This window comes from Rhinolophus hipposideros (genome assembly GCF_964194185.1).
Source record: "Rhinolophus hipposideros genome assembly, chromosome: 23".
Lineage (NCBI taxonomy): Eukaryota > Metazoa > Chordata > Mammalia > Chiroptera > Rhinolophidae > Rhinolophus > Rhinolophus hipposideros.
This window is the reverse complement of record NC_138069.1, coordinates 37,363,554-37,383,701: the sequence shown is the minus strand read 5'-3', so window position 1 is coordinate 37,383,701 and position 20,148 is coordinate 37,363,554. Positions and strand designations below refer to the sequence as shown.

The following is a 20,148-nucleotide window of genomic DNA, read 5'->3' as shown; positions in this document are numbered from 1 at the left end:
GCAAGTGTATCAGTGTTTTAAAAAATGAAGCTGAGGTTTAAAAGTTGTCCGATAGGTAGTTGGATAAAAATGACTTTAAAGCAATGGTCTATACATTTGTGCAATGCAATATCCCTTTCAGATAAAAACCCTCTACTCTTCCTTTGAGCAAAGTGTGTCTCACTTGTTTTATTTTTCAGAAAAGTTTCAGAATCCAACAAAAAAGAAGATGAGATAAATACTTGGATTTTACTCAACTTGGTATTGACAAGGCCAGTCTTTATGAACAAAAAGGCAATTGTGGGGATTTCTTGAAATTGAAAAACTAATTGTGAATCTTCCCAGAATTTGATAAAATTGGTTATTAGCCTCATTTTTTAAATGAGAGATAAATTGGATATATATTTTTTAAAAATGCATAGGCATTATAGTGACGTGTTTATAGGGCCGAAACCTGGACTGAAACCCCCCTCTGCATATACTATGTGACCTTGGGAAAGTTTTCACTGGACAGTGGTTTAGTTTTCCCTCTGTAAAAACGGGGATAATGGTTAACGCATCATACTCATACGTATCACAGTGCCTGGCACATGGTAATTCCTCTGTTAATGCTAGTTACTCATAGGTAGAGGAAAGCACAATCTGCCAGCCCTCTAGGCCCCAGGCTCGAGCAGATGACTTATCGATCCTCACACCCCCACCCTACTGTGCTCTCTGATCACCTTCTGTGGCCTAAGAGGAATATCTGCCCACGCTGAAACTTCTGCCGAGAGCGATTTTGTTCTCAGCTAAGAATTCCGAAAGGAGAAATTGAGAAGCAAAACCCTCCCACACACTGGACACAACTGCTGACAACCTTAAAGGAAATAGAAGTAAATGAATGTAAACACACATGACTAATATTGTACAGGACATATGCTGTATAAATATTTATAGCAATGTGCTTTGCATTCTTGAGTACACTCTGCCGAGCCTCTGGAGACCAATTTACGAATAAGGCTTTCCACCAGAATTTCTGGCTGAGCGCTGGGGAGTTAGATGAAATGCTGGGAATGCCTGTTTTGTGGACACCCCGAGTCTCCCCCAGCCGAAGGCTCTGTATCGATCCATTCCTTGTCATGAATTTTGCCTGAATATACCAGCTCAGGCTACCGTGAGAACAATATTTTAACTGCAAAAAGCTAACCTATACGGAGAGGCCAAGCAAAAACTAAAGAAAAAGGAAACGAGAAGAAAGGAAAGAGACATTGAAAAACTGCTTTGATGTAAAGAAATAACACCACCAGGTTTTATGGGTTCCTGTGCTAACCGGGCTCGAAAGGTGTAGACCACATCACTCAACACCATCCCAAAGGCAGCTGGCATTTAGAGAACAGGATCCAGGGTGGGAAAAGCAAGTCTTTACGAGCAGAGGCACCCATGGGGGCCTCAAAACCCAGAACACCAGCAGGGTTCCTTACAGGCAGCGTCTTCCCGTCCTCCGCGCACACACACATGATCACTTCCATGTTCCTCTGCGTGGTCTTGTTGTATTTGTCAAAGTCGCCTTGGAGGAGAGTAATGTAGATGTCGTTTCTGACATCCCCTGCGGCAGAAGGAGACAGAGACAAGAGTTGGGGTCTTCGCAGACTAGAAGGTGAGCAGAGCGGGGGAGCGAGCGGAAGTGCCCCACCGTGATGTCTATGACTGAAATTAAAGTCAGAACTGCTTGGAAACAAGCACTTTCCCTCATCAGGGAGGGTGGAGAAGTAGGCAAGCAGGGGATGGAGGGATGCTAGGAAATCAGTTGCAGAAGAGGGAGGTAGGGTGGTCAAAATTAGCCGTGGATTTCTATTAAAATAATTTAATTTTCATCCTCTAGTGACACCTTCTGGGAAGGCAAAGGAAAGCACCAATGGAACGAATCTTGGCTTATGAATAACAATTTTGTGGGAGCAGATAGACTTGACTTTTTGAGTGTCCGGGGAACACGGGGTCAGGGATGAGGGGCAAAGGGTCTGCAAGAATGAGGGCAAGAATTGAAAATCCCATGGGAATGCATAAGGACTCGACATCTTGGGGAAGGCAGGCATAAAAAAATGACAGCGCAGGCCCCCAGTGGGCCACCACCTGACTGTGGAAAGAAGAAGGAAATCAGTGAGAGCAGCTGTGGAGACGAGTCCAACACATAAGCCCGGGACTAAAAGGGCCGTTTCAAAAGAGTGTTATACAATCTCACTTGTTTTTCTTTTATTACATACACATTTGGAAAATGTTCACCGTACCGGTTACTTTAAGAGACCCAGATTTGTGGCAGCTTTTAATGTTTCACTTCATCCTTTTTCAAGCTATTTGAACATTTTACAATGAGCATGGAGTCCTTTGGTAATAAAAACCAGTTTAAAAATTTAAGAGGCTGACAATATTCTTCCCCCCGAAAATGGAAGTATTCTACATGCAGTAAAGTAGAAAGGATGTCCATGATAAACCAGTAGGTGATGAAGCAAGCTGCAGAACACTATATAAAGTACATAAAGTAATGGTGTGTAAAGCATATAATGTGTGGGACCATCTGCAGGGAAACGCGCATGTGTATATTTATGTGTTTGTGTTTATTATGTGAATGCGTAGAAGATTTCTGTATATACAAAAATTGTTTGCAGTGGTTACCTTCAGGGAGAATTAGAGAAAGTCAGTAGAAAAGGAAGGAGCCGATTCTTTAAAACTACAATGGATTTGACGAGCTGGCGCAGCACCCGCCCCGGGGGAAGGCCAGACCTGGCATGATGATCTCTGGGAAGCCCAGCTTCCTGGCCACCACGGTGCTCCTGTCTACCAGGTGTGGGTAGTCTTTGCGGATCTGCATGATGTCACCGACAAGCATCTTCATGGTGACCCAGAGGCCTGCAAGGAAAGGCTCGCCGTGAAGAGCCAGCTGCTTCAAGCTGTTCTCTCAAACTCACCCCCACTGTCTCTCCCTTGGTCTCTTTCTGAAGGAGACCACTGGCAGCACAGACCAACAACTACAGACGCAGGGACCCAAGCTGAGGGAGGGGAGGAAGGAAGGTGGAAAGCAGAGAAAAGCAGACATCGGGCATCTCCAGGTCGAATCCCACCAGTTACCTCTAGCCGAGTCAGTTTCAGTCAAATGACCCCACCTCTCTGAGCCCAGCCTTTGTAAAGGGGGGTTACCATCTCTCTCACGGGGCTGTGGGAAGGATGGAATCACAGGGAAGTGCCGGGCACATAGGAGGTGGTCCGGACCTATCATTTCCTCTTTTCCTTTGGGTGCTAGGACATGCCCCCCAGGTTCAGGAGATGTGGTTTCCATTGCTCTAGATCATATGCTCCCATTCTTTGCAACGGCCTGTCAGGAAGGGAGGCTGCGTTTCCCAGGGTTCAGGATTTTGATATGTCTGCTGAAGAATCAAGGGCGCCCAAGCCGTCAGGCCCAGCCTGCTTGGCACGTTGGCACTGTACCTTGTCCTCCGCTGTCGCCCTTGGAGGCCGTCACTTTGCCAAGCAGGCTGTGAAGGAAATCATTCTCAGCTGTCACCCTGGAAAGGAAAAGAGAGCACCAAATGCTCGCGTGAAGCCCTCATGGGGTCCCCACCGTGTGGTTCCACATGCTCCACCGAGTTGCCCTCCATACAGCTGAGGTGAGACGTGAGCCTGCTTATGCCAGCTCAGAGGGCACATGTGCCATCGAGAAGCATCGCTCTCTTTCACGAAGCAACGTGGCTCTGAAATTGGGGGATAGCAATGAATGCTATTGGTAGAGGCCATTTTTTATGTCTAGGAAGACTCTCTTAAACAGGAAGGGATCCCAAGCTCTCAAAAGGAATATCTGCTCAGCGAGGTGGCAAAGACTTTACAGCTCCTGCTAAATCCTAATCACACACCTGAACCCGTCACTGACCTCACTACCTGTCACAAAACACCCTTCTCCGCAGCCCATCCTTGAAGTACCAAAGCGAGGACAACATTTCCGAGCTGAGGGCCCTGCTTCCTCAAAGACAACTTTTTAGAGCAGAGAAATGACATTCACCTTCTCAGTACCCTCCTCTGCACTCATGGGCATTTCCACCCACGAGAACCATGTGTTCCTGCTGCTTCACAGCTCCGTCGTTCCTGCCATACTTGTAACCAGTGCATTCATCTTTCGATGATCATCTGTTTTATTTTCCCTCTAAATATAAGCTCCATGAAGACAGGGCCGTATCTATTTTGTTTACTACTCCACCACCCCCCATGCCCAGCACAGTGCCCAGCCCTCTGCCAGCTTTCAATCGAAGTCTGTCGAATAAATAACATTTGATGAATGAATGGGTGAAAATCTGGTTGGTTTCCAGTGCCCTGGCCCTGAGACCATCAGTCTCATCCTGCCCTCCTCTTGTCAGGCTCTGCCTGGATATCACCAGCTCAGGGAACCAGGTCACTCTGCTTTCAAGTGGCCCTCCATGAGAAAGGGTGAAGTGTCACAGAATGAAAAGACATGGGAAATCTCTCACGGGTGAAAAGGAATGAAGTGCTGCTTTTCTTCATCACTCTCTGCTTTCCCCTTGACGATGTCTGTTATGTCCATAACTAGAAAAAGAAGAGAGACAAATGAATACTTGAAGCTCTCCCTGCATCCAGGAAGGGTTGACAATGGGATGAAATTGTAGGGCAGGAGGTTTGGATCAGCAAAGTCTAAGAAGGTGAGTCAGCCAGCATGGGACAATCTATAGAGCACAAGTGGTCATAACATGAAGCACCCGGCAAAGCTCAGGGCAAAGCGGGCTGGGGGTCAGCAGGCCACGGAACCTTCCAGGAGCATGTGGTTTAGCAAGAGCCAAGAGGAAAGAGACAGCAGTGGCCATGGGATTGAGCAATCAGGTATGGATTTGACATATATGTATTGCATGTCTACTGTGCCTACAAAACATGAAAGCAGTGACTCCCGGTGGGATCTGAGCATTCAATGAAATCTATTCACCCTCTTTTCATAAATATGTACAGACACAAAACTGTAGGAGCCTTGAACCCTGCAATTCCAGAGGGATCCTGGATCCTCTGAAACTTCTTAAATCAGCCACTAAAGGTCCATAAAACCAAGGTGAAGAACTCTAGCGCCAGAGCAGGGATTATAGACATGGTGGGAGTAAAATGCAAGGGGGTGGGGGGTGACACCGAGAAAAGCTAGTCAAATAGGAAAGGGAAAAAAAGCTAATAACATGAAATACCTCAAAGACTCCAGCTCTGGTCAGGGAGCCGCTAACATTGCTTGGATAATAATCAACCAGTGACTGAATCTAGTTCAAGAGGAGAGTTAGGGAGCCGAAAGGAGGAGGGGAAACTGTCGCTTGAACCTGACCGGCAGGCACCCATTCTCTCTGACAGACAGAGCCCTATTCTCAGTGGAGCAATCTCCCTCAGGCTCCAGAGCTGTTCAGATGACCTGGGCAATCAGAGGACCACATCCCCCTGCCCAGGGTAAGTGCTGTGGGGATGAGCACACGACCTGTCCTTGAGCTCCTGGGGCTTCCGCTGAAACTAACGGGAAAGAGGTGCTCTCTTGCCCTGTATTGCTAAGCTGGTAGGATGCAGGCTTGGAACAGCTGGCTGATATTTTGCCTACTAACTGAACAGCCACCTTCAGAATAAGCCGGCAAAAGGACGTAGGAGCTGGGAGACAGTGAGATGTCAAGTCACTTGAGCTCCAGGATCCAGCTACGCCTGAAGCAATCTATCTGGGAACCTTTCAGTCATACGAGACTGTTGTCACCTGAAACCAGAAGAGAGTGCAGACTATAGCTGGGGACAAAGGCATACTTTGAGGTAAGGTTGAAGGACCCAGAGTGCCTTAGCAAGGACACTGGAATGTTAGAAGTGTCCCTCTGTAGAATCAGAACCTTTTAGAGCAGATCATGGACCAACCAGATCCCAGGCTCTCATTTTGCAAACAATGAAACTAAGGCCCTGGGGAAAATGTTTGCCTAAGATCACCTGGCTAGCTAGCCAGCAACAGGGCCAGGTGGAAAACCAGTATGAGCTAACTTCTTTCAGTCCACGACTTTGCAAACAGTACCAGGGGGTTCGCTGAAGAGGTAGCTAGCTTGTGATTACAGAAGTTCAGGAGAAGAGGGGAACCTGAAACACTGGGTTTAGATATGGTACATAGGGATCATAAGCGGTACATGACTAGAAATGCATATTCTAATAAAAAGAAATAAAACTGACATATCCAATTGCTGTTTCCACAAGTACTGAAATTGTCTTTGAAGAAAAAAACAAAAAATGTGCTTTAGGTGGAAATAATGCGGGTTAACCATTAGAAAATGTATTAGGTAAGTAATAGCACAAGTAATAGTGAAATACAACAAAAACCATACAAGTAGGACAAAAATGATGAAATCTTGGAAACCCTGAGAGAGCTGACTGGAGAAACACGAGGACGTGACGGTCCTCTCCAGCAGCTGCATTTGGTCAGGTCGACCCTCCAAACGTCCACTTCCATCTAAAATTTAGATGCGTGGTGGGTGACTCATTCTGTGTAACTGCATTTCCGGTTCTGAGTGCTTTTTAAAAATGATTTGTTCTTCATAATTGCATCCCAGCCATGTTGTTCCTTTCTCACCAGCTGGGGAGCGAAGGAGCCAGCTGCTCAGACTTCACCCTATTCCCTACGCTCTGCTCCAGACACACGGATTCCATCATTCACTGTTGTCATCATAAATCTGGACTTACTCACCAATTATTTTGATTTAATCACCAGAAGTGTAGGTATTATGGGCTGTCTGGCATTGATTTTTTTGGGGGAGTGGGGAAGCAAGGAGAAGAGGGAAAGAAATAATCTCTAAAATGCAGCCATATAAAAGGTGCACTCCGATGAAAGTGAACGATGTGTAGTGTGTCATTACCTGCCACCCCAAAGGGCCGCCTCAGCCCCTGCGTGCACTTCTTCAGATTAGTATCCTTAAGATCCATCTTCCCGACTCGAATGATTTGACAAATCAAGTAAATTTTATCCCTGTTGAGGTCTTTGTTTCCGAGATCCTATAGGGCAGGAAGAGAATAGTTACACGTCAAGTGTCTAAGGAAAAAAAGTAGAAAAGAAAACTTAGAAAGTTCTGGGGGTGGGGGGGAGTGCTTCTCACTTAGGACACATGGGCCAATCATATAGTTAGTCCTGGGAAAGGTAAAGACCAAGCCATCACTTATTTCACAGATAAGAAAGGTGATTTTGGAAAGAAAACTGAGTGATGGGATTCTGGTGTTCAGTCCCAATTCTTCCACCTCAATCTGACAGGAAGGGAAGGATAGAGGCACAATATCCGTTACACAGGCAGGATTCCTTACATGCCAGCGGATGGATCAAAAAAACAAAGCATTTGCTACAAATGACTCCATCTGTTTCACCATTATTCAGCACTTCTGAGGGAGAAGACCAAAGGAAGAGGGGAAAACCCTAAGTTACCTTTTACGAGTACCTAATTCATGCATATCACTCAGGGTTGTTGTGGCACCAAACAACCTCATTAGCTCAGAGCTTATAACTCAACAGAAGTTTCCTTCTCACTCAGGCTACAGGTCAAATGCAGATGGGTGGGGGCTCTACTCAGTTCTTCACTCTGGAGCCCTGGCTGACAAATGACCTCATCATACAGGCGCTTCCATTGTCCCAGCAGCAGCGGAAGGAGACATGGCAAATCACTTACTGGCCATTCAAGCTTCCACCCGGAAGAGACAGAGGCACATCACTTCCGCTTACATTTCACTGACAAAAGCCAGGCGTGTGACACGCTGACTTCACAGGGGGCAGAGGCATGCACTCACCGTGCGCTCAGAAGGAGGACCGCTAAAACTGGTGAACTACACTAATTCACGGATGTGTCATTCACACGCTAAAGGTCTCACGTCAGCATCTTATGTGATCCTAGACAACTTTCAAAAATAGATACTGTTATTGCATCCCCATTTTACAGATGGAGAAACTGAGACACAAAGAAGATAAGCGGCTTCCATGCCCTTAGTCGTTGGAGTCACTCAGACACCAAAGTCCATAAGCCTACCTACCACAACACATCTTTCTCACCATTAAAGGCAGGAGGAAAAACCACCTGGACCATCTAAGCATATGACTCCCTGCTCAAATCTAAACACTTCAGCGTTCCAGGGACCCCCTTCCAGTTGGGATCAGTTGAAAAAGGAACATCGCTGCATGTTCTTGGCAACAGAGCAGAGAAGACTGGGTGTGGCCTCACTAGGGAATAACTGCTTGTCCTCTGAATTAATCCTCATGCAGGCATACGAGTATGCACTGGGAACAGCCTGTCAGCTCACACCAGAGCCAGGGCTCAGGCAAAGCCGCCACCGTCACTCATTGGGCTTCTATGGGAGGAAGAGAATGGTGTACAGAGTCTCTGGGAAAACAATGTAGCCCAAACGTGGTCCACAACTTACTGCTTGGGAGCTGTGATGGTTAACTGCTATGTGTCATCATGGCTAGGTTAGGGTGTCTAGTAGCTTGGTCAAACACCAGTCTAGACGTTGCTACATAGGTATTCTGTAGATCTGACTAGCATCTACAATCAGTTGACTTTAAATAAAGGAGATTGCCTTCCGTCATGTAGGTGGGCCTCATTCAATCAGTTGAAGAGCTTTAAGTGCAGAAGGTGAGGTTTCCCAGAGAAGAAGGAATTCTGCCTCAAGACTGTATAGAAATCCTGCCTGAGTTCCCAGCCTGCTGGCCAGCCCTACAGATTTCAAACTTGCGAGCCTCCATACTCACATAAGCCAAATCCATAAAACAAATCTATCTACCTACCCCTATATCCTACTGGTTCAGTTTCTTTGGAGAACCCTGACTGACACAGGGCTGAAGGAATGGACATCGGCTTCCCTGCACTCCAAAGCCTCCTTGCTGGGTAGGAAGAGAGGGAAGGTAGAGGAGAAGGGGGCTTTTAGACTAAGGAAGACCTTCCACTCTGCATTCCCTGCCTTGCTATAGCAACTGAATTTGAGACTCCAGTTATCTCACATCCATAGTGATGGGCAGTCTCTTCTCTGGCCTGCCTGACCCCTTCCTCCAATCTACCCTGAAATCCCCTACAACTCATCTTTAGAAGCCATGTTCATTATTTCATTTCTCTCCCCCAACAATGTGAATAGCTACCTATTCCCTACCCTATTGGTGCTAATCTTGCCTGGCTGACGTTGAAAAGTCCTAGACATAATATATTTCCAGCTGTTCTATCCAACTGATTCCCCACTATGCTCTGCAGGTAAGTACTCTATTTTTGTCACAGAGATGTCGTTAATGCTCCACAAACACACAATGTTCACTTTCAACTCTGGATCTTTCTTCCCAAGCCCCCTGTCCTAATCACCACCTCAAATGCTCCCCGTTTATTCCTCTATATTCAAAGCCTTTCCAACTATAGAAGCCCCAGTCTTGCTGCCTTTATAATGACCTTCATCCCTAATTACTTCTCTCCTCCTATTAGGATTTTTCGTCTTTTTTAACTATCTAGATGGGAATCTTTCACAGGCACTCTAGAGCCACAGAAGCCCTGACATCTGACAGGTTTCTTCCTAGATGTTATGAGCTAAATTACGTCCCCCCAAAATTCACATGTTGATGTCTTAACCCCCCAGTGCTCAGTACTTGACTGTATTTGGAGACAGGACTTTTTAAGAGGTGATTAAACTAAAATGAGGTTATTAGGATGGGCCCTAATCCAATATGTCCTTCTAAGAAGAGAAGATTAGGACACAGACCCACAAAATAAAGGTCACGTGAAGACATAGACAGTAGGTGGCCATCTGCAAGCCAAGGAGAGAGGCCTCAGAAGAAACCAACTCTTGGACACGTTGAACTTGGACTTCCAGCCTCCAGAACTGTAGGAAATTAACTTTCTGTTGTTTAAGCCTGTGGTACTTTGTAATGGCGGCCCCCGTAACTAATATACTAGATAAAACTTTAAGGTTCCTAGGTAAGCTCCGCTTCCACCCTTCTCTGAAAAGATTTCACTTGCTCAAAGGAAGACACCAGATTTCTGAACGGTGCCTCATCGGAGACTCTTGGCACCAAAGAATCTTAATACGTTATGGAAACACAGCAAAATGCCTGAGAAAGGTACTGTCTGGAGGGTGTGTAAACGGGCAACCCTCACTCAGAACTGTGCTCCAATCTGTTCTGTCTCCCAATCATTTCACTTTAGCCTTACAAAACTCGGATGTGTTGGGGGAGCTGAGGCAGGGCAATGAAACTTAAAACCCATGCCCCCTGATTTAATAATTCATTAGTATTCCTTCTATTGCTCAGTCTTATTTCCCCATGTTGGCAGCAATCCCCAAATGGGGCAAAATCTTCAGAAAACTCGTGGTATGTGCTGCTGTCCTCTTACAGGGACCAGATAGACGGATGCCTGTCCAGCAGACCGAGGGGAAGTCCACCCTCAGCTCGACCCTTGCACCGGCTCCTTGGGCTCTGACCCCAAAGAGGAAACCAGAAAGAGCTAACATCCAGACACAAGATAAATAAGGCCAGCAAGGCATATGCCTGCCAAGTCTTATCTCATCTCTGGCTTAAACATCATCTCAATGCCTAATTGAAAGTAACTTCCAGTCAAACGCCATCACATCATGCTGTTTGAATCATCTACGCTGCATAGACCGCCTTCTGACATTCATCTGGTTTGTGTGTTCCTTTACTGATTTTCTGAATTCCCCCTATGGTACCATGTGAGCAGGGGCCCATCAACTCATTCACTGCTTCATCCCCAGAAACAAGCACAGCACTCGCACACCGCGGCTGCTCACTGGATAGCCCTTTCAGCAATAAAAGAAGCCAGAGCACCGTGACCTCCCGTGCCCCGAAATGAACACTCCCATCATTTCAAGAGAGGGACGTGTCAGCCTGTGGCACTAGCCAACCAAGGCTCTTAAGTTCATTTGCTGTGGAAGAAGAGATGGTGGCACAGGCAGAGTTCCACAGAGGCAGGATCTCATTCTCATTAATACTGAGTGACACAAATTTACCGATGCCCTTTCCCACGTGTGTACATCAGGAATTGGTTCTCTGCAAAACGAAACGCTGATTGATTCCCTGTGCTTCTCCGTCTCATGAAGTATCTGTCTTCTGGTTTAATCAGGAAGCCCCATGGGACCCTCCTATTCATCAAGAAAATAAATAGGCTCCTCCTTCTAACTAATAATAGGTAAATAGGACTGGGGCACATTTATATAAGTCAAGAAAACTTTGTCTAAGCAATTAAGACTTATGATCGTATTCCTCTGGCCCATTTTTTTTAGGAAATAGCAAACAAAATAAATCAGTTGCACTTCAATCTAATTGTGACATAACATACGACATTGCATTTAATGGGCTGTAACTGGAAAATTATTGTAAAGCAAGATAGGTTAATCTAGCATGTCGGTCACTCCTGAATCAAACTCAGCAGTTTGATCAATGCCCGAATCCCTCCCTGGCCCCTCCTCTGTAATTTCCCTTGCTAACACAGGCAAGGCAGTGAAGAAATCTCATAAATGCTCTTTTCCCCAAAGGAGCTTACAGACACCGCCAATGTCCTCAGGTGTCTTTAGGTCACACTCTTAACATACCCTCATGGAAAAAGGACAAAGGGGAGTGGAGGGTGTCTCTGCTGGGAATGAGAATCCTTATCTCCTTCGTTCCACTGTTTCTCCTTTCCAGACCTCAAAAGCATGTTCACTTCCAGAAATAAATCTTCAAATAACAACTAATTTCAACATTTCTCCATGTGTCCTGTCCAGTGAGTACTGGTGTTTAGGCTGATCCCAGGGACCCAAAACATCTTTAGTCATCTATGACTTAATTACGTCCAGGATATCCAGTTTACCCAGGCAGTCAACGTTCTAGGAAAATCTTCTCTCTCTCTCTCTCTCTCTCTCTCTCTCTCTTTCTTTCTCTCTCTCTCTCTCTCATATATCTAAGGAAAGCTTTTAGGTCTGAACCAAAGGAAGGAACTCAGGTTAACCGTGAATTAACCAGAAACTTGGCATAGCTGCTGTACCGAGTTCCCCTGGACATGACTGCTGGAAGAGGTTTGTACTTGTTTACGTAGGTCTCTGCACGTGTTCTCTGTGTGCGCCTGAGTGAGAAAGAGACAGGGAGGGAGGAATAGAGAGGAGGTACCTCTCCCCACAGTGCCCTCCGGCGGCTGGGAATCTCTGCAGAAAGCTCGGAACACGGCCCTCACTGAGGCTATGCTCCCTCCTCACCAACAAACCAGCCTCAATTCCAAGATCATGTCCCTGTGAGTGTGGAACATGGTGACAGGAAGACACACCCACCGTGAAGACCACCTTCAGGTTGTTGAGCATCTCGATCTCCTTCGGGAAGCCCTTGCTGCCCCATCGCACCAGGTAGTTCTCACTACGGGAAGAGAAGTGGGAACCCGTTACTATCAGGGGCTCAACATGCACTGGGTACAAATATTCACCAAGTCTCTACGGTGTGCTCCACACCATGCTGGCCACGGGGGACACCTGTGTTTGAGACCGCTGTGGTCTCTCCCTCCAAGACGTCACAGTCCTGTCAGGGAGACAGAGGTTAGACTAGCAAGGCTAAGGACAAGGCGACCAACGGAAGTGTATTTACCACCTCTTTGCCTCCCCCATCTGCTGAGCGATTTCTGGCCCAGCAGCCTGCTATCTCTGAAGAGCTGCTGTGTTTCTGTGAGGTCACTGAGGGGCAGAGGTGAGGGGGACGGGATATGAATACAATTTGCTGGACATTAAGAACGTGTTTGCCCTTCCCATCCTCCTCCCCTTTTGAGACTAAGTAAAGATTTGAATTGTTTGAAATCATCCGTGAGATGTGGGATGTTTGCTTGAATGGAACGCCAGCCACATTGTGATGGACCCTAGAGGGCATCAGCCATGGTCTGAGATACACTTAAGTAACTATTTAAATGTGGTTGCAGTAACTATTTGTACGCAATGGTGCTCTGAGAGAAAAGTTCAGGGTGTTGTGAGAATGTATCTCAGAAGAGTCTGGCCTAGGCTGTGTGGCCAGGGAAAGCTTTGTTAGAGACATGACACGGAAATAAAGTTGGTCAAGAAATGAGAGTGGGGAAGGGAGATTTTGGGGGGCAAAGCAAACATGTGTGCAAAGGCCCTGAGGCCGAATGGGACCTTATGCCTCAAGACACACGTGCAACAGATTTTGGTAAGAGGAAAATTGGAGAGAGAGGTGAGGCCGTGCAGGTCATTCAAGGATTCTGTCTTGATCCTATGGCTAACTGAACTCACATAAGGGTTTACGAGAGGCAGTTAGTCACACGGTTCTAACATATGGTCGTTTATCATTTCACATCTGCAGGCAACCATACAGCATCCTGTATGCTTCGTACTGGTCAGTCCAGCTGGGCCAGGAAGCTAGAGAAGTCTAGCTCTTCCCTAACTTAGGAGAAGCTTAGTACAGTTTGCAGAGTTAAGCCATTAGGCTTTCCATGCCCTCCAGGAGCATACAGTTGGTGCTAAATAAGAGCTCATTATCTTGAATTAGGAAAAAGCAAAATAAAGCTCAAAAACCAAGTCACCCCAGAAAGGCATAATGAGAATTCAGCAAAGTTAAGGGAATTGCCTGCTTTTTAGAGATCTGCTCTATCTGACGTCTTGTTCCTCTCTCTCCATTCACTCCCAGAAGATTGAGAAGAGTAAGCTGCGCAAAGTTCAAGAAAGAAATGGAACTGGTAACAAATGAACACAGCCCTGGATTAACCAACGGTTAAAACTCAATCTAGTTAAATGCACCTGTTTTTTTTGTTTGTTTGGTTTTTGTTTTGTCTTTTTCTTCAGAAATGTTTAAAAGTTTTAGTGAAATTTGCAGCAAACTAACCAGGAAGGCTCCATCCAAAAATCTTTTTAAAAATTATGTCCCATTGGTTATTTCTGAACTGTCATAGTGAAATACGTGGGTATTTCCCAGGACCTTTCATTACATGTAGCAAGCCCCTTAGAGAACTGCCCTGCTAGGTTGAAACAGCAGGCCCCAGCAATTTTCTTCTACAGGAAATAGAATCATAAATAAGAAAAGCAATTCAGAGGGCTGAGCTGGCCCCATCCATCCTTGCCCAGGAAGACCTGCGTGGTAAATCTGGAAGGCCCACCTGACACAGACAGGTGAGACCTCCTGCACAAGACACCCTCCTCAGGGGAAGGGTGGGGACCATTCCAGTTCCTCCTGAAGCTCTTTTTAGAAATTAGCTTTGCCACTGGCCTGATGCCTGAATGGCTTCTATTTTTTGGCCTACAAAAATTTACCTTAAATCTCCCAAACCAGATCTCTTCAGGCTCCCACTGGAATCTAACCATGACTCATCCCAACACTGGAAGGTCAGCCTCAGCCAAATTCTCTCCAATCCATATCTAGGTCACTGAGGATGCCCTAACTTGTCTTCGGCTCATTGCATGTCAGCCCTGATTAGGGTAGGCGTGAGAGGAGAAGATTGGTTTCTAGGGAAAGAGCAGAGTCACACTGACATAGTGAGGGCTTCCAAGTTCCCCTGCCCCTTTCCTATATCATGCCTGTTCTTTCTTGGTTTTCTAGTTTTTTGGCTTCTGCGCCTTTGTCGTCCTCTTCCTCATCCCTCACTCTCCTGAGGGCTTCCCTGCATCTCTGGCATTCTCAGGGCATCATTCAGGCACGTCCCATCAGGCACATCATCCAGGGTCACATCAGGGAACAGAGCTGCCGTCTCCCTGATCCATTCCCTCTCTCGCCAGAGCAGGTTCAGGTCATCCGTCATTTAGACGGGCCTGTAGGCCAGACACCCTTGCCAACTCAGCCACGAGGAGTCCTCTAAGAGGCAGGCAGGGTTCTATGAGTGCCTTCGGGATGTTTGTCACAGGTGCCTTGGGAGCAGGTGATAGGAATAGCAGGGAGACTATAACAGACCATTTCAAGGTAGGTTCTAAGGGAGCAAGTACGCTTGTTTACAGTGTCCACTGAGGCCTAGCCGGGTGAGTTGGGCCTGCTCTCTAACAGTAGGGAAGTAGGTTTGCTACAAAGAATAACTTTGCCCCCGTACAGTGCTGAAATCCCGGTGAGAACCAGTCAGGATATTTGATGTTACTCTTAGGGGAGAGTTCTTTGGTGACAGACTAAAGTGGGAACCACCTTGACTTTGTAGCCAGAGGGACCTGGGGAGAAAACTCAGCTCTAACATTTATAAACATGTGTGACTTTGGAAAAGTCACTGGACTTCCTTGAGCCTCGTGTGTGCTCTCCCCCAGATGGAACAAAGTAACGATTAAATGAGATGATGTACAGACCTTGGTTCAGTCTTCTGAGCGGGACAGCCCCTCCATAGTTCACAAATGTCCCCAGGAGAGCCATTATTTTCTAAAGCACCCTATTCACTAGGCAATGTGTGTTATCTCATTGAATCATCAGAACATCCAAGCTAGAAAGACATCACTTTCTCCATAAAAGCAGAAAATCATGTTCCAGCTCTATTCTAATGGGTCAACCAGGACCTCAAATATGGGACATGTTGGCCCCAAGCCCCATTGGAGGGGACAGGCAGTGGTCACCTGGGAGGAAGGTTGGTCTGAACCACAAGTAGACGGCAGTGGAGGCCAAAGGTGTGCCACAGGCTTTCCCTGGAGATTCCCAAAGGTGTTTTCCCCTCCTCGAGCTGAGGCCCATGGAATATATACTGACCACACCTACCTTATGACCATTTGCTTGTGGGGGTCATAGAGAGACATGAAGAGCTCAGCATCTTCCCCAATTCTGCACACAAAGTTTCTCACAAAGACATAGAGGCTGTGGGTAGGGGATGAGGAGATCCGGGAATACATTCCATAATCTGGCTGGTCTCTTGACTGAGAGGTGGAAAGAAGAAGGGAGGAAGATGGAGAAAATTAGCCTACACCACTTAGTACAACAGAAGGATGGCCCAAGATGTTGAGGACACGTAGTTTTCAAGACTGAAGATGTCAGCATTATCGCCAGCTCTACCACCAAAAGTTTCTGCAATATGAGCCAAGTCACTTGGACTGTCTTGGCCTTGATTTCCCCAACTTGGGAAACACCAGCACTGACCCTGCCTTCCTCATAAAGTTAGTGTCATAAAAAGCACAAACTATAAAAGGAAACACTTGCTTCAACGAACTTCATGAAAACTAAGAACTTTTGTTTTTTGAAAGATCTATTTAAGAAAATGGAAAAGCCAAGCACAGGCTGGGAGAAAATGTATTTGCCAAACATATATCTGATAAAGAACTTGTATCCAAAATAAATAAGGAATTCTTAGAACTCAATAGTAAGAAAATCAGCCCAATTAAAATGAGCAAAATATTTGCCCATTCACACACACACAAAAAAGATACAAATGGCTATGACTCAACATCATGAGTCATCCAGGGAACTGCCGATTGAACCATGGGATCATACTCTGCAGCCACTAGAATGGCTAAAACTAGACGACTGACAACACCAAGTGTTGACGAGGAAGTCGAGTAGCTGGAACTCTCATGTATTGCTCATGGGAATGCAAAATTATACAGCCCTTTTGGGAAATAGTATGGCAGTACCTTAAAGAGTTGAACATACACTTATCGTATGATCCAGCAATCCTACTGCTAGGTGTTACCCGAAAATAATAAAAACATGTCCTCACAAAGATTTGTATGCAAATGTTTGTAGCAGTATTAGTACTAACTAATACTGGAAACTGGAAACAACCCAACAAATGTGTGTGGTTACTGATCATCTCAGACCATAGGACAGACGTCCCCTTGAATAATATACAGCCTGGTTAATTAGCCTATTATGTTAAGGTGATGGTGCGTTAAATGCCTGCCTTGCTTGGCCAAAAACTATTTCACAAAGCTCACCATTTCTTCCTTGATACGCTCTGTGATTTTATTAGTCGCTGCCTCGTGTGCGTGGAACAAGCTGATGACACTGGTTTTATCAGGGTCCAAGATATTTCCATCTTCATCTCTGACGATTAGATCGAGCTCCAGGATTCTGAAAAGGAAAACAGAAGGCGAGGATAAATAAATCAGGAGAGGGTGAAGCCTTCAGGACACTGATGAGAAGTTTCTACCAGAAAGTTCACCTGATTTCTGAGAATCACACACTCCCCATTGAACAGCTCTACTGCATTATGGAGTTGAGGGACCAGGGCTAGGTTTGCAGAGGCCTTCATCTGAAGCTGCTTTGGCGCTTGATGTTGAGATGGAGGACCTCAGTTGTCCATACAAAGAAGGTAGGGGAAGTGGGCTGATGGAGACTCTGAGAAGGTGCCACTACTGAATACCAGACTGAAGGAGGGCAGTAAGGACGAATGAAGGAGACTAATTTTCACTTCTTATTTGAGAATTGGATTCAGAGGCATATCTCTCATCTCATCCAAATGCAAAAGGACTGAAGCCAAGGCTCAGCATTTGGCCACATTCATTAGGAAATTAACTTCCCACTAGATGTGCCTCATAATGTTTCACAGCCATGCTGCCGAACGCGTGCTGCTGAGGGGAACAAATGCATTCGACTACCGCTGAGCAGAGGCTCGCGTGACCTGGGAAAACCGGGAGCATAGCCGAGACATAATTCAGTGCCAAGATCTCTCTAGCTCTTCCGCTTCAAAATTTATCAAAGCGGATTTGGTTCTAAAATGTGTGAATACAACATTCTCCCAAGTGCTGCCGTCATGGGATTTAAGGATTCCTCCCTCACTCCTTGGATACCAGACAGCTTGGCCCTTACCAACCTCACTTGAAACTTGGGAGTGTTAGAAGTCCAGGGGCAGGACTAGCAGGATCCCCAGGACCCAGCGTCAGGAGAGGCTGTCCCCCAACAGGACAGAACATTCCTTTTGGAAAACTGAGCATTTTGACATTTTCTTCTCAGGAGGTAGCCCCAAGGCTCTCTTCTGTCTAAGAAAGTGATAAAGTGAACCCAAGACAAGGGTGAGGGAAGAAGCCCCACTGGATGCATTTAAAACAAAACAAAACAAAACAAAACACACCAAGAAAACAATTTTTAACGTAACCAGAAATGGCTCATTCTGTGGCTGCCCGTCCACCTGGCGCTCTCTCCCTCTCTTGCACTGCATTCAGTCACCTAAGAATTCCTGCTAGCTTTGTGAGGTTCCGAGCAGGTGTCACCCCCTGCCCTGCCTCCCACCCCCAGCTTCTCCCATCCTCCCGTCCATGTTTCCTCCTCTCACGAAATGCATGCCTTCCTACTCAAGTGCCTGTTTACCTCCTGTGCTCACTAATCCACAGTCCTCGGGAGGCAGTAGAATGCAGTGGGTAAGTGCTTGGACTCTGGAGTCAGGCTACCTGGTTCCAAACCCAGTGCACCTTGGGCGAAACGACCCAATCAATCTGTGAGCCTCAGTTTCCTCATGAGGAATAGGGAGCTGTCATGAGACTTCACTGAGTGAACACGTGGAAAGGGCTTAAAACAGTACCTGGCATATAGCATGTAAGCATTCAGGAAGTTATGTTAGTTCTGCTCTCTGGCTTTTTGTTGTGGTTCAATAGAGAGGCTGTATTTTGTAAATGTTCTCGGGGCCTACCAGGTGTTCAACAAAAGCCTGATGTCCGAATGCAGGAACGGTGTGAACGGGGGTGAGGGGGAGAAAAAGACTGTTTCTGATCAATCCTTCTAGACTCAGGGCCCGTCCTGCTTCCCTGACTCTCACAGCCTGAGGCTGTGCCCCTGACACTCTGCCCCCAGGTCTGGCCTGACATCCGGGAAGCACCTGGGCCCAGCCAGTTTCAGGGCTCTGAGCCCCCAAGACACCAGGCCAGGGTTGAATTAAGCTGACCCTTCAGCTGAAGTCGTGAAGCAAGAAGCCAGAGGCCCCTTTCTTAGCTCAGGGCCTAGTCTCAGACAGCGTCTCTCACTTCCCCAAAGGAATGACTGAAACTGAAAGCCCAGGGCCGGCCTGGGCGATGCTGCGGGAGTGAGGCTGATTCAGAGAGGACTCTCTCTCCTCTTTCTCCCATCACCACCGTTCACATCCTCACCCAGGTACGATTTGCTTGCTGAGCACCGCCTCTGTGCAGACGCAGTTCCCGGCACACAGGGCTGGGTGAGACCTTCTCTGTCTTAAAGGAGCTCCCGGCACAGCAGGGGTGACAGGCCAGTAAGGAGGTAATTACTGTTTGGGTGCTCAGGGCCTGCAAGAGCCCCTAACCCAGCAGGGGCTGAGGGGGGGATCAGGGAAGGCTTCTGAGTGCTGACCATTTCTTCTACCCTTGGTCCTTTTTGGCAGGAGCCTCTGTGAGGAAACATCTGAAGATCACAGATGCCACTACTGTAAAGCAGCAAAACTCCCTCAATTCCCACACTCCCAGTGAAGGCTGTGCTCAGATGCCACTCCACCAGTGGCGGCAGCAGCTTCATGGCAAACTCTGCCTGGGCCTTTGGGACACTGTGCAGTATAAGCAGATTTGGACACGCCTGCCAGCTGCCGCAGAGAAACCGGCAGAAGGTCTATGCTCCGGGGACAGGAGCAGCTGTAAGTCAGGCCCATTAACTTGCCTCTTCCTAGTGCACGTGGCAAAGGCCAGAAAGCCGGGCTGCTGGGAAATTTCCTTCTTACTCTCTTTGAATAGGCTCTTTCTACTTTCCTCTCAGGGAAGTTCCAGCCTTCTGACCCCTTTGCCGTCCTCTGAACATACCATGCTTTCTCATGCACTCCTGTCCTCTTTTTTTATTAGCCTACTGTGGGGACAGAGCCCCAGAAAGCAGTTTCCAGGCTCTCGGCCTCATGTGGAGAGGTGCTGGCTCAGGTAGTAGATGGCCGTCAGCTGTGGCTGGTTGGCCATCAGCTGTAGCCATTAAGCCATTGGTCATTGATATAACTGCCGCGGCTACGGAGGGAAGCGGAGGAGAGTGAAGGAGGAGACTGAAGGAGAGTAAGGAGAGTCGAGGAGAGTTGGTCGGTTGGCAGCAAAGTGGACAGCAGGTCGCACGTCGTGTAAACCCAGCCTCCAGTGAGACCACAGTGGTATGACTTTCCTACCTATGGCTCCGTGGGTGTTCCTTTTTGGCCTCACCATGTCCTGCGTTCTTATGTGGGGAGCGGCAGCAGAGACCCTGCTGCCCTGTGGGACACCCTGCAAGACACCTACTTAACATTTCTTTGTCTTTCAAATTTTAGCTGAGAGTCATCTCCTCCAGGAAGCCTTCCTTGA

At 47.0% G+C, this 20,148-nt stretch overlaps 1 protein-coding gene across 1 annotated transcript in view; it reads right to left on the bottom strand.

Annotated features, from left to right (window-relative positions):
- The window catches only part of DOCK2 (dedicator of cytokinesis 2), a 368,348-nt gene that overhangs the window by 316,137 nt on the left and 32,063 nt on the right, over window positions 1-20,148 (bottom strand). Inside the window, exons 7-14 of the mRNA XM_081036150.1 lie at window positions 16,831-16,966; window positions 15,662-15,816; window positions 12,277-12,358; window positions 6,861-6,996; window positions 4,470-4,545; window positions 3,439-3,515; window positions 2,737-2,862; window positions 1,440-1,564 (exon numbers count right to left, since the gene is read on the bottom strand). Of these exons, the coding sequence (XP_080892276.1) occupies window positions 1,440-1,564; window positions 2,737-2,862; window positions 3,439-3,515; window positions 4,470-4,545; window positions 6,861-6,996; window positions 12,277-12,358; window positions 15,662-15,816; window positions 16,831-16,966 (913 nt within the window). The remainder of the gene's footprint in view (window positions 1-1,439; window positions 1,565-2,736; window positions 2,863-3,438; window positions 3,516-4,469; window positions 4,546-6,860; window positions 6,997-12,276; window positions 12,359-15,661; window positions 15,817-16,830; window positions 16,967-20,148) is intronic.